We start from the raw sequence: 21,044 nt of genomic DNA on the forward strand, positions 1-21,044 counted from the left end.
GCAAGACAGCTTTCCAGCTCCTGCAAGCTGTGTTGGCTGGTTGAGCAGACAGCTCGTAGCGTGCTACCTGATGGATTTGGGGAAGTGTATTTAGTTAGCAATGGCCAGTCAGACCAACTACTCCATACATGTTGAAGCAGCTGTGCCTAGCAGGACCTGCAAGCTGGGCTGTGAGCATCAGCTGCTGAGGAGGGGCATGTTATCTTTCATTGAGATGTGCTCCTCAATCCAGTCAGCCCTGCAGTCACAGAAAACATCCTGGCCACCATAATAGGGTGTGCTGTGTTGTGGGGACAAGTGGCCAAGGGAGGTCAGGGCTAATGCTTTCAATGGCAGCCTGGGCTGGAAGTGGCTGCTGAACAGCAGCCTGAGGGCTTTTGCTTTTTCTTTACCATCGATCTCATGGAAAACTGGTTCAGGGAGCTGATCCAGCCAAACCCTCTGCAATAAAATTTTAGGTGATTAGTTTTCAACTGGATGAACTCCCTGAGCTGGCTCAGTGTGCGATTGAGTGAGTGCCAGTGGCACCTCAGGGGAGGGGTGTGAATGCATGAAAGGGGGCGTGAAAGCTAAAAGACATCTCCATCTGTAGATCCGCTCCTAGAAATGTGGCTTGGGATGAAACTCCTCAATAAGGTTTTAATTGCATGAGTGGAAGGTGCACGGTCAGGGCTCTGCTAGATTTGCTGCTCAGATGAGTGTTGTCCAGAAGGTGCTGTGTGATAGCTGATGTGCTCTGCCTCCGTCTTCATTTACTGCCTTGCCCTTTGGTACTCTACCCGTCTTGTGGTTTCCAGTCTGAAGTTGCTCAACTTCCCTGTCCCTTCACATCTCACCAACAGAGATCCTAGGCTTGGCCAGGTCAGATGCAGCTGAGGACAGCAGTGTTGTTTGGGGCTCCTTCTGCCTCCTGGTCATAAATGCCAGTTAGTGCTTTCTCCCATAATGCCTCAATCTCATGGTAATACACAATTTAGCCTTGTATTATAGGTGACCTGAAGCATTTGCACTTCAGGGAGCCAAGAAAAACTCGTTTGGAAGGAAAAGAGCTCAGATGTAAAATCAAGCTCCAGGAGCACCTGAGCCATAATGAAGTACATGCTCAGGTAACTGTGGACTCAGGCTCTGGTTCTCTGCTGCCCAGAGTCACTACGGCAGGAGGCAGGACTGCTGTCAGGGCCATGTTTGCACAGGCATCACGTGCATTTCTCTCTCCTCTGGATACCCAGAAAAAGAAACCTGTTGAGGACTTGGGGGACTCACAGCCAGGTGTTGGGGACAATGGGAGAAAGGCAGGGGGTATTGGGGAATACTCTGGGCAGTCAGCTGAGGTTCACACACTCCAGTTTCACCAGCTGGCTTGAAGTGAGATGTGTTCCACTGTGAAATGAGCTTTACTGTGAAACAGGCAAGGTTTGTCATTCATTGGCCTGGTCCCAGAGAAGTCAGGGGCAAATCCTCTTTGCCTGCTTCTTTTGGAAGTTGGTAGATCAGCTGGAGGTGCTGGCGGTTGCTGAATCCTACTGGCTTCCCAGGGAACAGGATGATAACAACTTGTGGAAAATATTTCTCCTTATAAGTTTTCATAGAAGTTTTTACAAACTGATTTTTCTCTTACTGCCCGTCCAGGCAGGCACAAGCTGAACCACCATCTGGTCTGCCCCACCTCCCTGCCTGCCCCTCGCGTGCTGGGATTTCTTCCTTCCTGGTTGGGATTTTTCTTCTTCTTTTTTCTTTTTCTTTTTCTTCTTTCCATTCTCCGGCAGCAGCTGTTGGGAGAACAAGCCCCAAGATCCATCTGGTCCTTCGAGCTTATCAGGCTGTGTCTTTTCTCAACAAAGCAGCAGTGGCCATGCTTTCATTCAAGAGTTACATCATATAACAGCAACTTGCCTGAAAAGCAAACTGCCTTTTATTTGCTTGTGCTGCCTTTCTCCCTTTAGAATTGCAGCCACAGCCGAACCACAATGTAGCCTCAGATCTGAGTCAGTCTAGAGGGCTGCTTTTCTCTTTCTCTGTTCTTTCTTTTTTTTCCCCCTTTTATTTTCTTTCCCTCCTCTACTTTCTGGAAGAGTTGGCACAATCCTGTGTTATTAGGACATAAGCTAGCTTGTTCTAGTGGAATTTCCTGTCTGATTTTAATTTCCCCCTCTTTTTTTTTTTTTTTCTCTCCTCAAAGTGAGACAGAAAAGCTTTTTAATTGCACTGCCGTAGGTTGGCCTTTCGGGATATTATTATTCTTATTAAGTACTTCCTGTTGGGAGGTGGCACATGAGTAGAAATAACAAGGATCTCGGTGCAGTCAGGGCTTGTGGCCTCTTTGTTTGTTAATAACTGTCAGATTGGCAGCGTCCTCAAAACACATCTTGGCCTGACAGCCTGGCAATTAAGTGATTTTCAAGACTCTCGGCATTTGCAGCTCACCTGTGGAATTAATAAGCTGCATTAGGCCTTTCCTTTTGGGTTTCTTTTCTGCCTTTCAGTGGTCATATCATCTTACCCAGCTAATACAAAGCTAGCACTAGTGGGAAAGTCTCCCTCTGGAAATGCTCAGCATGGATGTAGAAACTGCTGATCAGGTGTGGTGGGGTAGACTGGTATGTCCCAGGTGGGATTGGCATCCTGCAGCTTCTCCAACAGCAATGTGTGAGTGGAGTGGGTTTCCTTTGCAATGGAAATGTGCAGTGCTGCTGTTTCAGATTTCATTGTGTCACAAAGAATTCAGTGCTTATTTAGCAGAGAAAGGCAATTTTGATTTCTTTTTAATTTTTCAGGAAGCACAAATGCTCAGCAGTCCCTTTCAAATCTATTTCAGCAGATATTGTTGAAATAAAGTCAGGGCATTTCAACTTCATCACTTCCATGTTCTTGTAATCTAAAATATAATAGATCTTAAACCATCTTAATCTTTTCTGTGCTGCTTCTTACAGAAGGTGCAGCTACCTGTAAAACATTAACTAATGAAAAAGTGGTGTGCCTTAAAGCTTCTCCCAGCTCCAGCTGTTTGGGATTGAAGAAGGTGGCTGGTGGCATTAAGGCTGATCAAGAGACTTTTTCTAATTACTGTTCCTCAAAAAGCCATCATAGATTTGGTGTTTGGGCACCCCACTGCGGGACTTCCTTGTGCTTGTGGGATTCCTCCCGGCTGTAGGAGAGCTTTGCTTTCATCTTATTTACTCTTCCCAGAGGTATAATAATAATAATGGTTTGTCCCCCTAAGGCTGCCACTTATCAATAACCTGAAGACCCCAGGAATTCTTGTAGAATAATAGTTAATGCATTGCCTTCATGCACAAATGCTAATCTGAATGTTTGAAAATACTTCTGTAGACCTGAATATGTTAATTCCCCCATACCTTTTTGAAAGTTTTGGGTACAGCCTGTTTTGCACATCCAAATCCAGGACTTCCCATGTCAGCAGGCTTCAGAAAATTTATTTTCTCACCAAGAAGTGAAATGCCCCATTTTTGGTCACACAAGAAGGGTGCTGCAAAGCCAGCTGCTGCATGGCAGCATGATGAAGAGATTCCTGGGGTCTCTCCTGTCCCTTCCAGCAGCAGCTGTCCCTGCTCCATTGGTGGATGAGGCAGGAAAGCCCCTCATGATGAGTTTCAGAGGTGTAGATAGCAACGAAGGAATTTCAGAGTTTGATTTTTTTTAACGACAATTCTGTGTTCTTATGGAAAATGTCAATGAACTCTTCAATTTTTAATCTAAATTTTCTATGTAGAGGGAAAGGCCATTTTTAGCCTCACTGTAATTGTTCCATCTCTTTTGCCCAGGAAAAGATGGACAGTTTTAATGCCCTTACCAAAGGTCAGGCAGTGCTGGGAGAGAGCTGAGTGGATCTGCCAGGAGCTTCAGGATGGGTTAGACATTGAGCTGAACAAGAATATCCTACTTCCATTAGGGCCCGAGTTCATTTAAGTGCGCTGTCTTCTTCTTGGGGTGGGGAGGAAATTTATGGGCAAATTCCTTCAGTGTTGCCTCGAGTTGGCCACGGGGCTGCGGGGGGAGCTCGCTGATCTAATCTCGCCCCATCCCAGCTGCAAGAGCCAGCTCGCTCGGCAGCCTCCTGCCTCTGCCCGCCCGGCTGTCGGACACAGCCCGCGGCTCACGGCACTGCCCGGCCAGGCTGGGGTGTGTTCCCTGCTGCACGGCCACCAGAGCCCAGATTGTGCTTGTCTTGTGCCGGCAGTGCCTGGGTGCTAGGCAGGGGCTGGGTAAGGGCATCCCTCAGCAGCTTCAAACGAAACTTTTTTTTTTGTTCTTCCACCTGAGCTGAAGCAGTAGAATAAACTTTTAAGAGGATAAGCTCCTCTGGGCCATCCCCAAGAGGATGGATGGTTATTGTGATTGCATCCGAGCCAGTTTCCTCTGGGACGGCAGAGAGAGATATCCTGCCATTTGCAGTGTCTGAGGGAGATGTTTGCTATCTTTCATGGATTTAATAATGGCATTTTTATGCAGGTAACCCCAGGAATGGGCTTTATTCTGTGTCAAGTAAGTGCCTACGTGTGCATGCGAAGTCTGTGTAACCCAGTGGCTCCTGAGTCTGTCTGTGGTACTGAGGTGTGTGCAGGAGCTCCAGCAGTACTGCAGTGGAGAGACAAGCCTTATCCTCTGCTCCTCACTGCACCCCCACTTCTCTGAGTGTGAGGTCACACTGACTCTGTCCTGCGGGTGCTTCGAGATGTCGGTACAATAATGCTTTTCAAGGCATTATTTTTTGGGGATTTTATAGCTAAAGGGGCAATGCGGTTTTTAGCATTTCTTGTTTACTTTTCACATATCTACTTCCCAGCAAGGCTCCTTCTCCTTCCAACTCTCCTACAGGGCATTTACCATTACTGGAGCAGTTTGCCCAACAGAAGTTAATTGTGTGAACTTTATTTCTTATCTGGATGGGATGCTGTACCCAGCCTGCCATTAAACATGTTGTCTTCTACAACATCCTGACATACATTGTCTGAAAAACATAGTTTTGTAAATCAGGCTACCACCATCTTTCTATATTAGTTTTGTTATAAGAAGAGAAAGCTTGTTCTGCATCCCTTTGGGTGGCAACAGCTGGCTGGATGTATTTCAAAATGGTCTGTAGTGCCTGAGGCAGGAAAGAAGTCTCCCCAGGTGAGCCAGTGGGGGCCTGCCTTCTGCTTCTCCTTGCTATCATGTTCCCAGTGGGCCAAAATGAATATTTCCTATTACTCTTCTTGTGTAGTTTCTCTTTTATTTTTGTCAAAGCCATTGAGCAGGCAATAAAACAACAGAATAATTAACCAGTAATAATTGAAGTATGCTGTATGAAAACCAAACTAAATGCTAACAAGCCAAACAAAAGGAAAGTAGGCATGGTGCAGCCCTGTTTATAGGGTTGTCTGCTGGAATCATTATAGACGTTGATATAATAATACTGAGCACTTAATTACCACATCATTTTTAAAGAGCTGTATAAACATTAACCAAACCTCTGAGGTAGGGAGGTATTATTATCTCCATTTTAAAGAAGGGAAATTCTGACAAAGCGAGGTTAGTCAGTAATTTAGTGTTGTGAAGACAGGCAGCTGATAGGGCAGGAGTAGGGGTTGCAGCTCCTTCCACAATTTTGGAGACAGAAAAACAGAGCTGCTGAAGCACCTGTTTTTTTTTGTGAAATGAATGGTGCTGCTATTCAGGGAAGGGACACACTTTCCGAGACACCTCTGTATGCTTAGAAAATTCTCAGATTAGTATAATTAGCCATTGCATAAGTATCCTTTTTTGACGGAGGTATATGGTGTATTTCACAAAGTAGCTAAACAACATTAAAGTCAATCTGTGAAAGGGGGACTAAGAGGCAGCTACTGTAGCCTTGTGTGTCTGTTCCTGCTCCTTCCCATATTGATCTGAGTGGTGATTCTGGGAATGGCTGTCCCTGCAAAGCCCTTAATATTCTGCATGGTGGTATATGACTTCATCCGAGGAGAATCCCACGGACGCATCAGCGTGATCTGCTCTGTCATGTTTCTGTGACCCAATTTTCCCTGTTCTTTGTCTCAGACCTTCCCTGACCCCAGGCCTATTATCCCTTCCAATCATTCACCCAGACCATTATTAATGGTGCATTAACTTTGGCTGCGCTTTCAGTGAAGATGTTTTTCTTGTGCTCATTCATTCGCTCAGCTCACTTAAACAGCTAGATCATTATTCTGGGGACGTCACACAAACACAAAAACATCTCCCTTGACACCTACAGTCCTGCAGCGCTTTGCCAGAGGGGCGGCCATCCAAATACAACAGTGAAACGCCCAGGAGGGACTATCAAAGGGAGTCAAGTAGCCACACACAGACTCAGTCGCTCGAGGCCGCGTTTTCCTCCCCTGCTCGCACACTGAGACTGTCCAGGGATGCTCAGAACTCACCAACTCCAGGAGAGCTCTGATGTGAGGAAAATCACCACAGGAAAGCTGGGGAACAAAGCATGGGCCTGTCTTTGCTGTTTCACAGCCACTGTGCTTGTTGGATGCCAAGATACATCTTTTTAAATAAATGCTGTGGATGAGTAAAATTGGGACACTAAAACGTAGAACATGAAAAACTAATGCTGCCTAAGATTTCTTTCTGACATGATGCTTTGGGCTTCCCTGGGAGATTACTGAGTGAAGAACACTTCATGTTTGTTGTACCTTAACCTTATTCTTGAGAAAGAGTGTGAGATTTGGACATCTGGGAGCAAATGTGGGCAGCAAGAAGGGCATTTGCAGATATCTGTTGTTTTACTATTATCTTTTTCAAAGAAGCTGGACCTGGGAGAAAAAAAAAGAAGCAAAAGTTGTTGTAAGCTGCTGCGTCACGCCAGGTGCCATCCCACCTTCCCCAGTAAGAGAGTTTTGGCCTCTGACAGCACAGCTCAGTCCACCTGTGGAAGTACTACTGAAATCTCCTGAGCATCCTCTGGGACATCCCTTTCCCATTTTTCCTGTCAGTTGCTTGTGCACATCTGCCAATGACACTGCAGTGACAGGGGAGTGTGAGCTGGTGTCTGGAAAAGTTTTTTGCCTGCTAACACAAATCAGTCCAGGGCTCTGAAGCTTTTTAGAGATAAAGTTGATAAGTTTCTGCCTGCTGTGATTGAGGTTCATTGGTATCCTGCTCTTCTTTGACTGTGTAGACTTGTGCAAGTTATTTTACATTAGCCTGCTTCAGCCCCTCTTGAGTTAAAAAACAGCACTGTTTTTCAAATGCATGTTTTCTTCCCTTCCTAAAGAGAAATGAAGCTTTGTTACTGTTTGCAAGGGATCTTGTGATCCCTTTATGAAAGCTGTGTCCCATGCATCATTGACTCCATAGGAAATCAAACCAAAACGTATCTCAAGAAATCAGAATTTGTGTTTCCTCTTTTATAAGATATCAATTTTTATGGGAACTTTTTTTGCAAATTTGTTGAGAAGAGCATGACAGGTACTGAATTATCCAATGATATTTTACATTTTCCTCAATTAATGACTTTCATTGTTGATTGCAAAATATTTGTGCACTATTTCTGATGGCAGAGAAGCCTACTTACAGGCTGGACTGTTTGTTCCCCCAGGAGACTGTTGGACACCCATAGGAAAGCTGTATATTTTTTAGCCCATATGGTGGCCTCCACAACTCACACGTGCCTCAGATAAAGCAGGGGGAGCCCAGCACATTCTGTGTGGTACCAAGGGTGTGTGGGAGCTTCTCAGGGCCTCTTCCCAGCCAGTCTTGCTGCAGCACCACAGTTGCAAGTGGCAACTTCTTTAAGTCCTTTCCCAAGGGCTTTCTGAATTGTTTTTGTCAAAGCAAACTGCAAATGAAACCCACTTCAGTGCCATGGGGTCTGTTTTCTTTTATTTTTTTTTTTTTCAGCAAACGTGTGTAATCTGAAGTATTTGGAATAGAAAAAGCTTGCTAGACCCTTCCTAATTCTCACTTTTGAGCTCAAAAAAGGTGCTGCTATGAGTGATGTCAAAACAGCTCCTTTGCTCGCTATGCAAACCCATACAGGCAGTCTTGTTTCTCTTGAAGCACAGACTTATCTGTAGAGATAATCAAAAGCCTGCATCATGCTCAAATAAGGGCTGTTTCTGATGCCTCCCTCCCTGATTCCTGGGATTTTCAGCAAACGGACATCCCCCTTTAAACCTGCATTTCTCCCTCCTATCTCTTCTCTTTGAAGCCAGAGGGTTGGCTGGCCTTTGAATAGACAAGGATGAGAACACAGCAGTGGGAGGTCCGTGTCTTGCTCATAAACCTTGGCCAGAAAATCGGCTCCGACAAGTGGGGACAGGTAGCAGCGTCTTCCCCCTTATCAAATGGCGCTGCGGAGCAGACACATTCCTGCAGGAGCCCGGTGGGGTGGAAGGTGGGGCCTCCTGAGCGTGCCTTGTGCTCTGCCGCCCTGCTTCACCAGCTTGGTGTAGAATTGGGTTGTTTCTGTGCTAAACACGCTGTTCTCTCATTGTCCCTGCCCCTTGCGTGCTGCTTTTGATGTGTTCTTCGGCTTTCTCTTCCTTCAGCAGGAGCCAGAGAAAATGTTTATCTGTTGTTGCAGTGCTTAGGGACTTTTGGAGGTGCCATGTCATGCATTTGTACCTCAGAGTATTGTATTGCATCCTTGGTACAGCCCAACCTTTTCCTGGGGAAAAGCTATCCCCGGGCCTCCTACTAAAATCTCCCTTCCTCTTGTGTAAAGCAATCATCATTAGCTCTAATTGGGCAGCTTTGGGGTTAAATCTACAAAGATTGCTTGGGTTTGGTAAATCCTCTGCCACTGCAAAGCAGATAATGCTAAACAAAAGATTGCCTTGATTAGATTAAAGTTGGCAAATTCATTGCCCTAATCATCATATTGCCCTTCCCGTGGCTATTCAGGAATACATCACCGTAACTTACTTGAAGTAATTGAATATAATTGTCTTTTTAACTCGTATGTGTAAAACATCCATCTTTGTTAACAGCGTGTGTTGCTGTCCTGCTGCCAGCTCACAGTCCTCTTCTGGAGGGGTGGGAACAAGAAGCAGAGCCAGGCTGACGTTTATGAATTGGTAGTTGATTGCCTATAAAACCATTCATTATTTCTGACCAAGCACCTGGAAGAGAATAAAAATGAACAGCACCAGCCACTGGGGCCCATAGGCTTGGCTGGTGCTCCCAGGCAGGGAAGCAGAGGGGAAGTCATGAAGGGGAATGTTGCAAAGGGATGTCAAAAAAACCAGCCCTTTCCTTTGCCCTTAGTGGCAGCAAAGCACAGGGTACATGGTGGGGTTACAATTGGGAGTGTGAAACAGATACCCAAGGCAGAGGCATTGCTGAGCTTCCCATGGGCAAAATAGGTTGAAATGCTAAAAACAAGCCAAGAGTGCAGTGAGAAGGAGGAAGTTCATGGAAATTTTTCTCCCATTAATAATCAGAGGTGTGAGGAGGGAGAAATTCTCTTCAGATGTCAATTTTATACCAACAGATAGCTAGGAAAGGAGGCCAGGCAGCAAACAGCCTGTGTTTTCTATTTCCCAGCTCTCCTTAGTGACAAGGAGAGACTCTTTTAGCACAGAAATTTCTAGTGTTATCTCGACAATCAATCATGTAGAAATGCATAGGTACAAAATAAAACATAGCTGGCCTGGCTTTTAAGATATTCAGTTTGACCTGGTTTTTGTAGTTTTATCATTATTAATAAATTAAATTGCCCTAGGGGACAGGCCAAAGGATTAGGGCGACTCTCCACATCATTAAAATTCAGCTGTGATGGCCAATACAGTTTCAGCCCAGGTCAGCTCTCACTTTCCTGCACTCTGGGGATTAACTCAGCCCCAGACCTGTCCATTACCTCCTACTTTGTGAGGTTGCTAATCCTCAGCTATAGGGATGCCACCAGCAGCACTTTAGGTTGATCCTAGGACCACAGAAGTTTTCTTACTCCTTATGGTTTATTTGTGCAGCATAACTATGGGGTGAGCACTGCAAGAAGCCCAGTCTAGGGGCTCAGGCTGGAGGAGGTGTTTGCGTTGTTTGCCCCTGGATGTCTGTGCAGGGACAGTTGATTGTGTGACCATGCTTTGTATGTGATGATGTAAAAGCTCAACTCCCTCCTGTCCCCACAGCAGCCGTAGGTTGTGGCAGCAGCTGTGGCCAGGGAACAGCAGTGTCCCCAGGGAGGAGGACAGCAGCTGTAGGTGTCTGCCAGCCTAGGCTGGAGTTTGATCTGAGCATGGTTTGGGGCGACCAGAGGCTTTACTGTTCTGTGTGAGCAGGGTGTGACAGTTAAACTCTGGTGTATTTTTGATCTGGAAAAACACGGTTTGCCTCTTAAAATGAAGACTCCCTACAAGTGTCCTTATGTAACAGATCATCCCTACTCAGGACAGTTAAAGGGTGAATCTTCCTCCTGCAAAAGCAAATCCTGAAGGATCCAAGTTCATTCTCTCCCTGAGCTGCTTTCGGGAGAGGAGGGGAGGGGGGCAGAAGCGGGGGAGGTGGTTAACAGTTACTCTACTGTGTCCTGACATTAGGCGAGCTGCAAAAAAGCTCCCAGTGTATCAGGTAGTGTGAGGTGCCAGCCCTTTGCTGGAGCACGGAGAGCAAGTCTGCTGCAGAGCCTTAAATACTTTCCACCCCGACTACCTTAGCTTAACGCCTTTCAGCAGAGTTGGCAGGAGGGTTGTTTTTGTGTAGTCTCTCACCTCTCCCAGCAGCCTGGCTGACGCGCCTGTGCCGCGCTGTGCTCAGGGATTGAGCGCTGCAATGGGAGTAGGAGCCGCAGATCCTCTTGCTGATATGCCGGGAAAGACGTATATGAGGATTACACGCAGGCTTTGCGCGACGGACCCGAGCGGAGCGCAGCCCCACCGCACACAGTCGGCGTAGCTCTGGTGCAGCTGGAGTCACTGATGCAAAAGGCTGAATTTTAAGTCTTTCGTAGAAAAAGAGTTTGGCATTTCTGAAGTTTGCTGAGCGACAGCGAGAGACTTGGCCCAAGCCTTGACACTTTGGTTTTGGATGGTGCTTCCCCAGTCTCCAGAGAGATGGTACCTGTCGCGGAGGCAAGTTACAGTGAAATACCGAGCACAAGCTGGGTTTTGAATTGCTCACTTAGGAGCTTGGGTTTGTGTTATTTTTGGTCTCCGGCTAGGCAGAAAGGCCAAGAAGACGGGAGAAGGAATGGTAAAACCTGCAACAATATTAAGTAATCTTTAATGAAGAACTTCTGACTGTTTGGAAAGACAGAGCAAGACCAGCCTTTTATCTTTAAGCTGGTCGCTGCCACAAATGTAGAAAGGGGCATCTTTAGAGATGCGCGGAGCCCCGTCAGAGGGTGGTTGTACGGGATCGCTATTGCGGTTGTGCGGTATCGCTATCGAGGAGGCTCTGCTAATTCTATGTCTTTAGCTTCTGTAATTTTAGCAGGAAAGGCCCAGGCGGCCAGGCAGTATTGTTGGGGGTGGTGAGGAGAAATAACCTGATGAATTTTCCATCAGCTCAACTCGCTCAGATATTCTCGCCGTTAACTTTTGGGGTCAATAATAAATATTAAAACCTGTAGATTTAATAAGTCAATGTAGGTGTTCGCTGCCTTTTGAGACCACTTTATCTTTCCATCAAAGATGAAACAAGCTTCTCAAATGAATAAAAAATAGGGCCTCAAGTGATTACAAGTGAGAGCAATTTGAGCTCCTCTCTCAGAACCTGGCAGTAGGCACTTCTGAGCCTCTTCTGACTGCCTAGACATTCTGCTTCAGCGCTGCTCTTGCTGTTATATTTTTAGGTAAATATTTCCAAGTTGTGTGTACAGACCTTCAGGAATAGTGTTTGCTGCCACTCCAGGCTTGAGGGACGATGCAGGTCTGGATCCCACCAGGCTCTGTTGAGTCTGATTTGCGTTGCAAGTCTAGTTTTCCTTGGTGCTTGCTATAATCTCCTCAAGTTCAAAGAGCGCTTAGCTGCTTGTCTTTGTCAAAAACCCTGTTGGAGATCTTTTATGTCGAAGATGTAGGATTTTTCCGCATGACTTTGATTATTTATTCATTCCACTTCTCTGGTGTATGATAGCGCTGATATCATGAAGACCCCTTGTCTTGCACTGCTCTTGCTCTGAAATTCATGGAGATTTAGTGCCTTTGAAATTGTTTTAAAAGGGAAGGAAAAGTTTTTGAAGTCCCTTTTTTTTTCTTCTATTCCCCATAACAGTGCCGCAGCACATTTTTCCGGCCTTCCACGCTCCTTTGCCAATTGACATGCGCCACCAGGAAGGACGATACCATTACGAACCTCACTCTATCCACGCTATCCACGGGTAAGTCTTACACCTCCACTCCTGTGCCTCGCTAAAATGTCAGCCACCTGCAGTATTCCGAATCCCACTGCTAAAGTCCCTGGAACGCACTGCCCTTCTGGCAAGCTGGCCCTACTGGCCACCCTCCACCTCATTGCCCCCATCCAGTGACAATACTGGCCTGCCTGGCAGGAGGGCTTTACAGCTCTGTTAAGCTGGTAGAAATGCCCTATATAGCAACAGGATGGGAGTATAGGGCTTCTTTGTCATTATCCAGCTCGGGTCCCGGGAACAGGCTTGACTTGTGTTTTTGCACCCGCCGTGTTTCTCACATCATGCCTTGCCTGGGTCATTTCTGTCACTATCTTGGCAAAGACCCAGCACTGCTCCCTCTCTTTGGAGACCTTATGTACCATTCCTCCCTGTGGGGATGGTGGCAAAATGCTGCCGGGAATGCCGTAATCCTGTTTGATTTCACTGGACAGCAGCCTGAATGGGCTGGTAGCATTTTCTAAAAGCAGTAATAAGTCAGGTACTCATGGGCGTGTCCATGTCCACCCTGGAGGGGTAGGACTCTGGGGTTTGGTGGTGACCTTCTCATTAAAGCCTCCTCTCCCTGAGGCAGCTGATGGGCAGTGAGCACAGAGACTGGTCAGGGGCTACACTCTGAGAGGAGGGTTTGTGGTTAATCTCCTCATCCACGGACATGACAGCTCAATAGTTCTTGATGTCTTGAAGGAGATGCTTACAGAGAGATGTGTTTCCACCTCCTGTAAGCTTTGATCAGGGCAAGGAAAATGGAACCAGCAGGGATGTGAGCAGAGGTTCTAGTGATGGTGAGGCTGGAGGTGTTTTTTCTAGTCCCTGACATGCACCTTTCCCATGAGAGATGAGGAGCAGTGTGATGAGGTTGGCAGTCCCGCGGCCATCCCAAAATCCTTCAACCCGCAGCTGTAACACAGGGCTCAGACACAGGCTGAGGGACAGGTGCCAGAAGGGGAACCACTGAGGCCAGAATGATTTTGCAAGAACAAGGAAAGAACAACTAGAGCTCGTGACTTAAAAAACTCACATTTGATTCCCTGCAGTCCTGTTGCAGCCTTGCTGTGTGGCCAGAGGCTGTGCTAACCCAGCTTTGCAGGGGCTGTTTGTGGAGCTGTGCTGCTTCTGGATAGGTGTGAGCAGGGAACAGACCCTGGGAAGCAAGTAATGCAGACAGCAGCAGCCAGATCTGTGGAGCCCCACAGCTACCACAGCTTTATTCTGCTTCCAAATTACTGCAAGAAATAAATGATAGGGCATTCCCCTGGATTCTACCAGAAGACAAGTCATTGTCTTTTAGGCTGACAGTCAGTTTGACTGGATGTTTGAAGGGGCAGAGCAGCTTCTTCCGTGCTGTGTGCAAAGGGGAAATGACAAAGCAGATTGCTAATATGGGAAACAAGGGATTCGGGAGGCTGCATAAAATAGTTCTGGTCTTTCATGCAAAAATTGTAGAAAAAAATGACAGAATAATAACTTGCTGGGAGATAGTTAATAAGCCGGAGCTCTGGCTAATAAAGCATGTACGGAAGAGGGAAATATTCAAAATAGTGGTTAGAAGAGAGGCTGGCAGATGTTCTGATGTTTGTCACAGGTTATTTGTGTGCCCCACTCTGTGCTCCCCTTCAATCTTCACAAGTAACCCCAGTATTTTTTCATATTGGCTTTGTCCAACTGATCAACCCTGGCCAAGTGAACAGCCCTGGCAGATCAGGTTTCAGTTTATCTGCACCAATACTAATAGTCTGCTGTGTTAGCAGTTACCACATTTGTCTATCAGTGGACCAAGCATGTTCTGCTTGGTATTTTGGTAGAGTTGTTGGCAAATACCTGTTGCATTTCTTCTTTGGGATTCCTCTCCTTCCCAGCTCCTCCTCTCACAAAACTAATTTGCAAGGTACGGGAGAGAAAACTTGGTTGCAGGTCTTAAAGAGAAAACATACTCCTCTTTGAAGCTACCTGGGCACTGCACTGAAAGGTGCCTTTGTGGCTGGAGAAGCTCCAAAGCTCAGCAGCCAAGTGCTTCTTGGCTGTGACAATTTTTTAGGGTTGAGGGAATGCCACTTCCATTTGGCTGTTTGTCAACAAGTACCCTGCACTATGGCACAAGCATATTGGGAAAATTCTCTGCAGCTGTGGTCTCAATCCTTTTTCCTCTTCAAATTTTATCTGCCAACATCCTAAAATCATGTCTTCCCCTTTACTCCTCTTGGTTTTTATTCTATATCTCCTTTGTCTTTTCTCTCTCCTCTGGTCTCCTCTCTGGAGGTTACATCGTAGTGCTCACCCTCCTTGCTGGAGGATGTCCAGTGTGAAATCATCCAGACATGGTGGTAGAACTGGGCTAGAACATACTTGGTGGTTGCATGGCTCTTGTCCAATACACTGGACAATTTATGCCACCAGCCCATTCGGGCTGTTGTCCAGTGAAATCAAACTGAATTACGGCATTCCCGGCAGCCTTGTTCAATACTCTCTGGGCACAGATGAGTTTCTAGAAGTTTGTACTCTGTCCTGGTGGGGCAGAAATCAATCCCTCTTGTTTCAAAAGTAAACAACCCATAATAAAAACCCAAGGGCATATGCATATTCTCACTCCAGAAAATTATGGCAAGTGTTTGGAAGAAAAATTGCGTCACTGAGTTTTGGCTTTATGATTAATGTGATGGGTGCCTGACAGAGAGCCCCCAATTCATCAAGTCTATATTCTACCTGTCTGCTGTCTTGACGGTACCAAATTTATCTAATTATGTGAACGTTGCACGGCAAATTAAGTGCAGTCTCATTTGTTGCTAACTATGGGGTCTTATTATCTGCCTGCTGTATTATGTCAAAGGTTTGTTTCCTGATTGCTCGATGTGACCTGGCAGTGCATTCCCCTTCATCACTGTTTGCATTTGGCCTAATGAGAACATACGTTATTTTATCTCAACTGGAGAGAACTCATCTGCAAGGCTCTCTTGAGCAGAGCCACCTGTGGGACCCTTTGCTTGGTAACGCAGATGGGAATGTGAAAAACTTGAGTTTAAAAGGACCCCCATGCCAAGACAGGCCTGAAAGACTTGCTGCGTTTCTCCTCAGTGTTGTCATTCCTGGTGTCTCAGTGATTTTCTTGTTAAGCAGCATGACAAATAATTTTCAGGACTTGAGTCTTTTTCTAAACCACTAAGGATTTATTATATATGTCCAGAAGCAGATTATGTTTGGGTTTCCTTGAATTCTACTTTTAGAAATTGTTTTGGTGTTTCTCCAATCGCTAGGACAACCCACTTTCTATACAACTACTGTTAGTTTTACTTGTTTGGTGGTGAATTTTTTGGACATCTTTAATATTTGGACTTTTTTTATTGGCATTAACACAAATTCAGCAGAATTGTGGTTCTCACTTGGCTTGTCTAGAAACATAAATTATCTTATTCAGATGATTGTCCTGGATTGCAATGACAGTGTGCCTGTGGTAATATGGAGGACAGAGGGAGAGGCGGGATTGGAGTCCAGTGGACACTGTAAAGGATGCAGTGCAGAATGCAGTGAAACTCAATATGGGATGAAGTCTATTTCAGGAATGTAGAACCTAGAGCAGAATGAAGAAATTGTATCGGTGCACAACATAAAATTCATTTAACAGTAATACTACAATACTCAAATGCTAAGAAAAGACAGAAAAAAAAATGTAGAGGTTCTGCATTATTCTGGAGATACAGGATCAAATTGCAGAGCCACATACTCTTTTTTCCTGTGATACTCTCTTCCAGAGCACAGGATGGCCCGGGCTCTGTGGAAGAGCAGTGGTGGGTCTTACATGCATTTTCTTCATGCAGCTTTTATTGATTTGTCAGAATTTCACTCTTCGCTGTTGGTTGTAGGTCAGCACTATTTGAGCAAAAGTCATCAGCCAGGTGTGTGCAGGCTCAAAGCTGAACCAGAGAAATTAACTTCCTAAGTTAGTACACGTCCTTTTCTTACAAAAGGGGTATTTTGTATTTTAGTGAACTTCTTCACAAAAACCTAATCCACTGGGGCCTGGTCTCTGCTTTAAGCTAAGGGGACAGCATCAGCTTTGCAAGACCAAGCCCTTGACTCCAGAGGAAAGTTGCTGGCAGATATGGGAGGTGATTACATGCTTACCTGTTTTTATTATTATTATTTTTTAAATCACAACAAAAATAACTGAAAACTCCTTAGCTCAGCTTAAAAGTCCCTGCCAATGCAAGAGCCTTCGGGGCTAACCCTAGTAAACAGCATGCCTAGGCTTGACTCAGCAAGAAGCTTTTTAACAGTAGCTCCTAAACTGTGGTTAAAACCCATCAGGCATTATGCACTGTAAAAAACAAAGCAGCCTTGTTTTTCTACCAACATCCTGGTAGTATTTTAGGATGCAGTTCTGACATTATTTATTAACAAAATATTGTTGTCGCTCTTCTGTCCAGACAAAAAAGTAGAAAAAACCCCAAACCTGATAATCACAAATTCCATGGCTTTCATTAGGACTAAATTGTCCCAAAGACCTAAACATAAAGATGACTCCATCTCCATGATAATGTGGAGTTGCCCTTATTTTCCCTCTGGTAGGGATTTTATCTCATTTAATCAAGGATATTCCTCCATTTCCCTGAAATCTTAATATATTATTACAGATTTTTCCTGATATCCAGCCTACACTTTTTTTCTTTATCTGATTTTATTACCCCTCCCTGTTGAAGTTTGTTTCCTTTTTACTGTGTTAAAAATTACAGAATACTTTTTCAGGACCAGTTAAAATGTTTCTGAGCTGTTTACGCAGGGTGATTCACAGGCAGAGGAGTTGACTGTTAAACTTTTCATCATAAAAAGACTATGTCTCAAGTGTTTACAAATATGCCAAATTTAATGTCAAACCCAAGATTTTCCATGTTTAGTATCTGTTCCAGTCTGGTTCTCTCTTTCCTTTGTTGTTTTTTGTGAGATTCAGCCAAGGGAGGCCAAGTGGGGTTAAGGGAAAATATGTTGTTTAGCCATACAAAAAATAATCATCATCATCTTATAACTGCTTTTAGAAACACCAGTGTCTCTTGCTTTAGAGCTGGAATTTTTTATTGTCACAGATGTGCCTTTTGCTATTGTCTTTCTACAAAAACACATACAAAGTCCATTCAATTTTGCCAGATTGGAATCCTTTGAAAGGTCTTGCTTCCAATCTGTGCATTGAAGGGGTGTCAGAGTTTTGTGGTGAAATTTTCCGATTCCCCTGTGGCCCTGACCACGCTTCAGTTGAACCTTGCCAGGGCTCACCTGATGGTGCTCCCCGTTCCCTGCTGAGGCCTCTCTGCCATCCCTTCCATCCAGGGGAATTCCTGACCCCATGGAGGAGAGGAGCTGTTTGCAGAGCGTGCTCTGGGAGCTGCCTTTGTGCACTACGAGGCGTGCACAGAGTGCCTTTGGTTTCCCTCCGTGGGGCACCGCTGCCCCAGGGCTGCAGCTGGGACCCCGTCACGGGATGGGGATGGGACTCCTGGTCATTCCTGCAGCAAGGATGCCTCTCGGCTGAGCCACAGAACGTACATACCAATAAAACCTGTGTGTTTTCATATTTACTTTGCTACTGGAGTAGAAAATCTTTGGCAGGTCGTGATGGATGGTACTGTGCTGCTTAGGAGACAGAGCGAGCTCCCTCCGGAGTCAAAGCAAACAGCTGCTCAGAGAGGCCTTCTTATGTGTTTTGCAAAGTTTTACGACTTTCACCAAATAGATACATTGCTCATTTGGGAAACAGGTTTGGGGGCTCCCACATCCAATTTATTCTGTCCCCTTCTTTCCCACATGCTTCTTTTATTTATTTAAGAAAATCAGAATGTGTAAGTTTTCCATGGTTTGCAGGGGCTGGTCCCCTCCAGAAAGCTGGTTCAAACCTCTCCCTGATCTGTAATTAGCAGGAGTCTTTTGCTTTGAGGTGGGTCTTCGGTAACCTGCAAGAGGTGATTTGGGGGACTGTCAGTTCCACGATTAATACTTGTTGGTCACTTGACCTCCATCTCCAGGAGACCACAGATGAAATACTAGGCTTTGGCTGTCATATTCTGGGAGCTGGAAAAATTATTTGAATTCTATCTGTGCTTTATTTTCCTCATCTCTAAAATGCTATCAGAGTAATACTCACCGTTTTGATATCTTGAGAGGTAAGGAAAAGATTCCTTTGGTTTCCAAGATTGGTCTTGTAGCCATTTTCAGGCACCAGGGAGGAGGTACACAGCGCTACCTGCCTGTGCAGAAACTGAGAAGCTACATGCCTAGCATGTGGCCTCAGTGGGAGGACAGGCTGATCAGGTCTTTGGAGAATGTGGAAGGCGTAATCCAAAACACTGATCAGGGCTAGTAGGTTTCTGGAGGCTTTTCCCGTCTCATAAACTATTCCGCAAAAAAACAAACCAAAATGCAAACAGACAAACAAACAAACAAAACCAAAACCAAACCAATGAAATACAAACCCACACAGCTTTCTCTTTTGAATCTTTTTAAAGATGTTCAAGCATATTCCATTATGAGAGAGATTTACACATCTGTGCTGTTCTTTAAAATCAGGATAGTTTTGTCATGTGCATTTAGTTAAATAGCCTTCAGAGTACTTTGAATAACTGAAACCTGAAGTCCAGAGGGACCTGAAGGGGAGTGGTTCCAGACTCACTAAACTATGCAATGAAATGCAGATTGGGCTTGGAAATGTGGCTCTCCAGTGGCTGAATGCTGTGACATGGGGCTGGAGTGAGGGGCCTGGGTGAGCTCAGGTGGAGCCCTGCCCATTCACACCTAGTGAAGATCTGGGCCACCAAGTTGCTGGTGCTGTGAAAAACTGCACCTCTAATTTAGCCTAATCACCACTAGAAGTTTAAAAATGGCTAAGAGGTTTTAGTACTGAGAACAAAAGCATGATCTTTGAGGTCTTTTATGTAAACCTCTGGCATGTGTTCATTTAATATGATGTCACTCTGTAATCCACCATTGCTTTTAAATGTCATTCCCAGAGCTTCATGTCAGCGAGTCTTAAGTGATAATCCCTTTGCTTACCTCACTTTATAGTAGATTAAAAGTGACTTCATGCTTCCACCTTATCCGCTGTTAAGCTTGTGCTTTAGGAAAGAAATTTATTTGAACTTTCTTTTCCTGCTGCTTTCTAAAGAGTTTCTAAACAGAGGGTGTGTGTCTTTCAGAAGCTATCTCAATAGGATTGCCCATTCTCCACTGCTTTCAGCATCTGTGAAAAAGGATAAATGTTCGGTGCCAACTTCCTGCCCTTTTAAACTCCAGTGTTCTGAATTTGTTTCTCAAGTTTTCTCTCAGCTAAATGGGGAGCACTGCCCTTCCTGGCCTCTTCTTTTTCTTAATCCTAAATAAATCACCTCTCTAGATGGTATTTCCCCTCTCACCAGCTTCTTGCAGTACAAAGACAAGAGATGTTGCGACTTGTTGCAGTGCTCTGCTCCTCTCTAGCACTTTCTCTTGTCCTGCACAGGGGTCTTTGGGTTCCCCCTTCTATGTCGTGGTCTTGTATCTTGTATATATTAGTTGAACTTTTACTTTATCCTGTAGCAAATCCTTTCTCAGTTGATAAAGCTCTCCATGCAGTTCACCTTTCTGGCCCACTGTCCTTTTCGTCTCTCCTTGAATTTCATCCTCCTGCTACTAGCACACCTCCTTGTGTAACATGTCCCTCCAGATATTTGCTGCATGTTGTCATATCCTCCTCCCTGCTCTAACGAGCTGGCCAGGCTGCAGCCCACAGCATATAGTCAAATATCAATCCACTCAGCCTCCTCATTTTCACTGTGTTTCTCTGAAATCCTTTCAGTGTGTGTGAAGATAAATGGACAAAACGCATCCATCCCATTGGCTTGTGGAATGAAGCCTGCGGCACATCACTTTTCAGGGGCTGGTTAATCTGGATTCCCAGCTACCAGTGGCCATGGGGAGCAAATTACACAGGGTGCTGAGAGATAAAAACTAATGGCAGGAATGCTGGCTTGTGATGTTGGCTGGAAGAAAAATGTAGGGTTTTTAATGTCCATACAGAGCGGAAATTTTCAAATCTCATCCAAAGTTCCCCCCACGCAGCAAAGAGCAGGGAAGTCAATTTACCCTGGATGGATGAAGGTCTGAGTCAATTCTGCTGGGATTAGAACATGTGGTTCGAGGGATCCTAGGTATTTTGGGTCTGATTCTTGGACCACCCAGATGGCTGGGGGAAAACTTAAAAGAAAAATACCAATGTGAAAAGGACCCTATTTGGCAGAACTGTGGATCTGGGTACCCTGCATTCAGCTGACACCTTGCAGACACATCTGCACAAGCCAAAGAGACTGCAGAACTGGGTGCTGTTACCCTGGCAAATCTCAGATCCCGTGGGAGTGCGTGTGTTTTAGCGGGCTTTCTGGAGCCCTGGCTCTGACACTAAACCACATAAGTATGTTTTTCTTCTGTGTGCCAGACCATTTTGAGAATTTGTGATTTTACACAATTTTCTGCCTTGGAGACTCTTGATTCTTGTTCTTTTATGTTTCACCATTGATATTAAATAGACAGCTAACAGCTAAAATTTAGAGCATTTCTCAAGGGTCAAACTTTTAAAAGTGCCTGTGTTATTTCAGATCATAAATCCCAGTGTACTGGGTCTGGCTAATAGCATTTGAAAGTGGGTGTTGTGGGTTTCAAAATAGTGTTGACTCTTAGGGCTGGCTTGTCAAGTGCTAGTAATGCA

At 45.2% G+C, this 21,044-nt stretch overlaps 1 protein-coding gene across 4 annotated transcripts in view; it reads left to right on the top strand.

The window, feature by feature from the left end:
- GLI2 (GLI family zinc finger 2) overlaps positions 1-21,044 on the top strand; it is a 205,533-nt gene that overhangs the window by 127,262 nt on the left and 57,227 nt on the right. For all 4 annotated transcript variants that reach the window (XM_064434982.1, XM_064434984.1, XM_064434981.1 and 1 more), the window contains one exon: positions 12,190-12,295. In XM_064434982.1, coding sequence (XP_064291052.1) covers positions 12,190-12,295 — 106 coding nt within the window. The remainder of the gene's footprint in view (positions 1-12,189; positions 12,296-21,044) is intronic.

This window comes from Passer domesticus, chromosome 10 (genome assembly GCF_036417665.1).
Source record: "Passer domesticus isolate bPasDom1 chromosome 10, bPasDom1.hap1, whole genome shotgun sequence".
NCBI classification, from domain to species: domain Eukaryota; kingdom Metazoa; phylum Chordata; class Aves; order Passeriformes; family Passeridae; genus Passer; species Passer domesticus.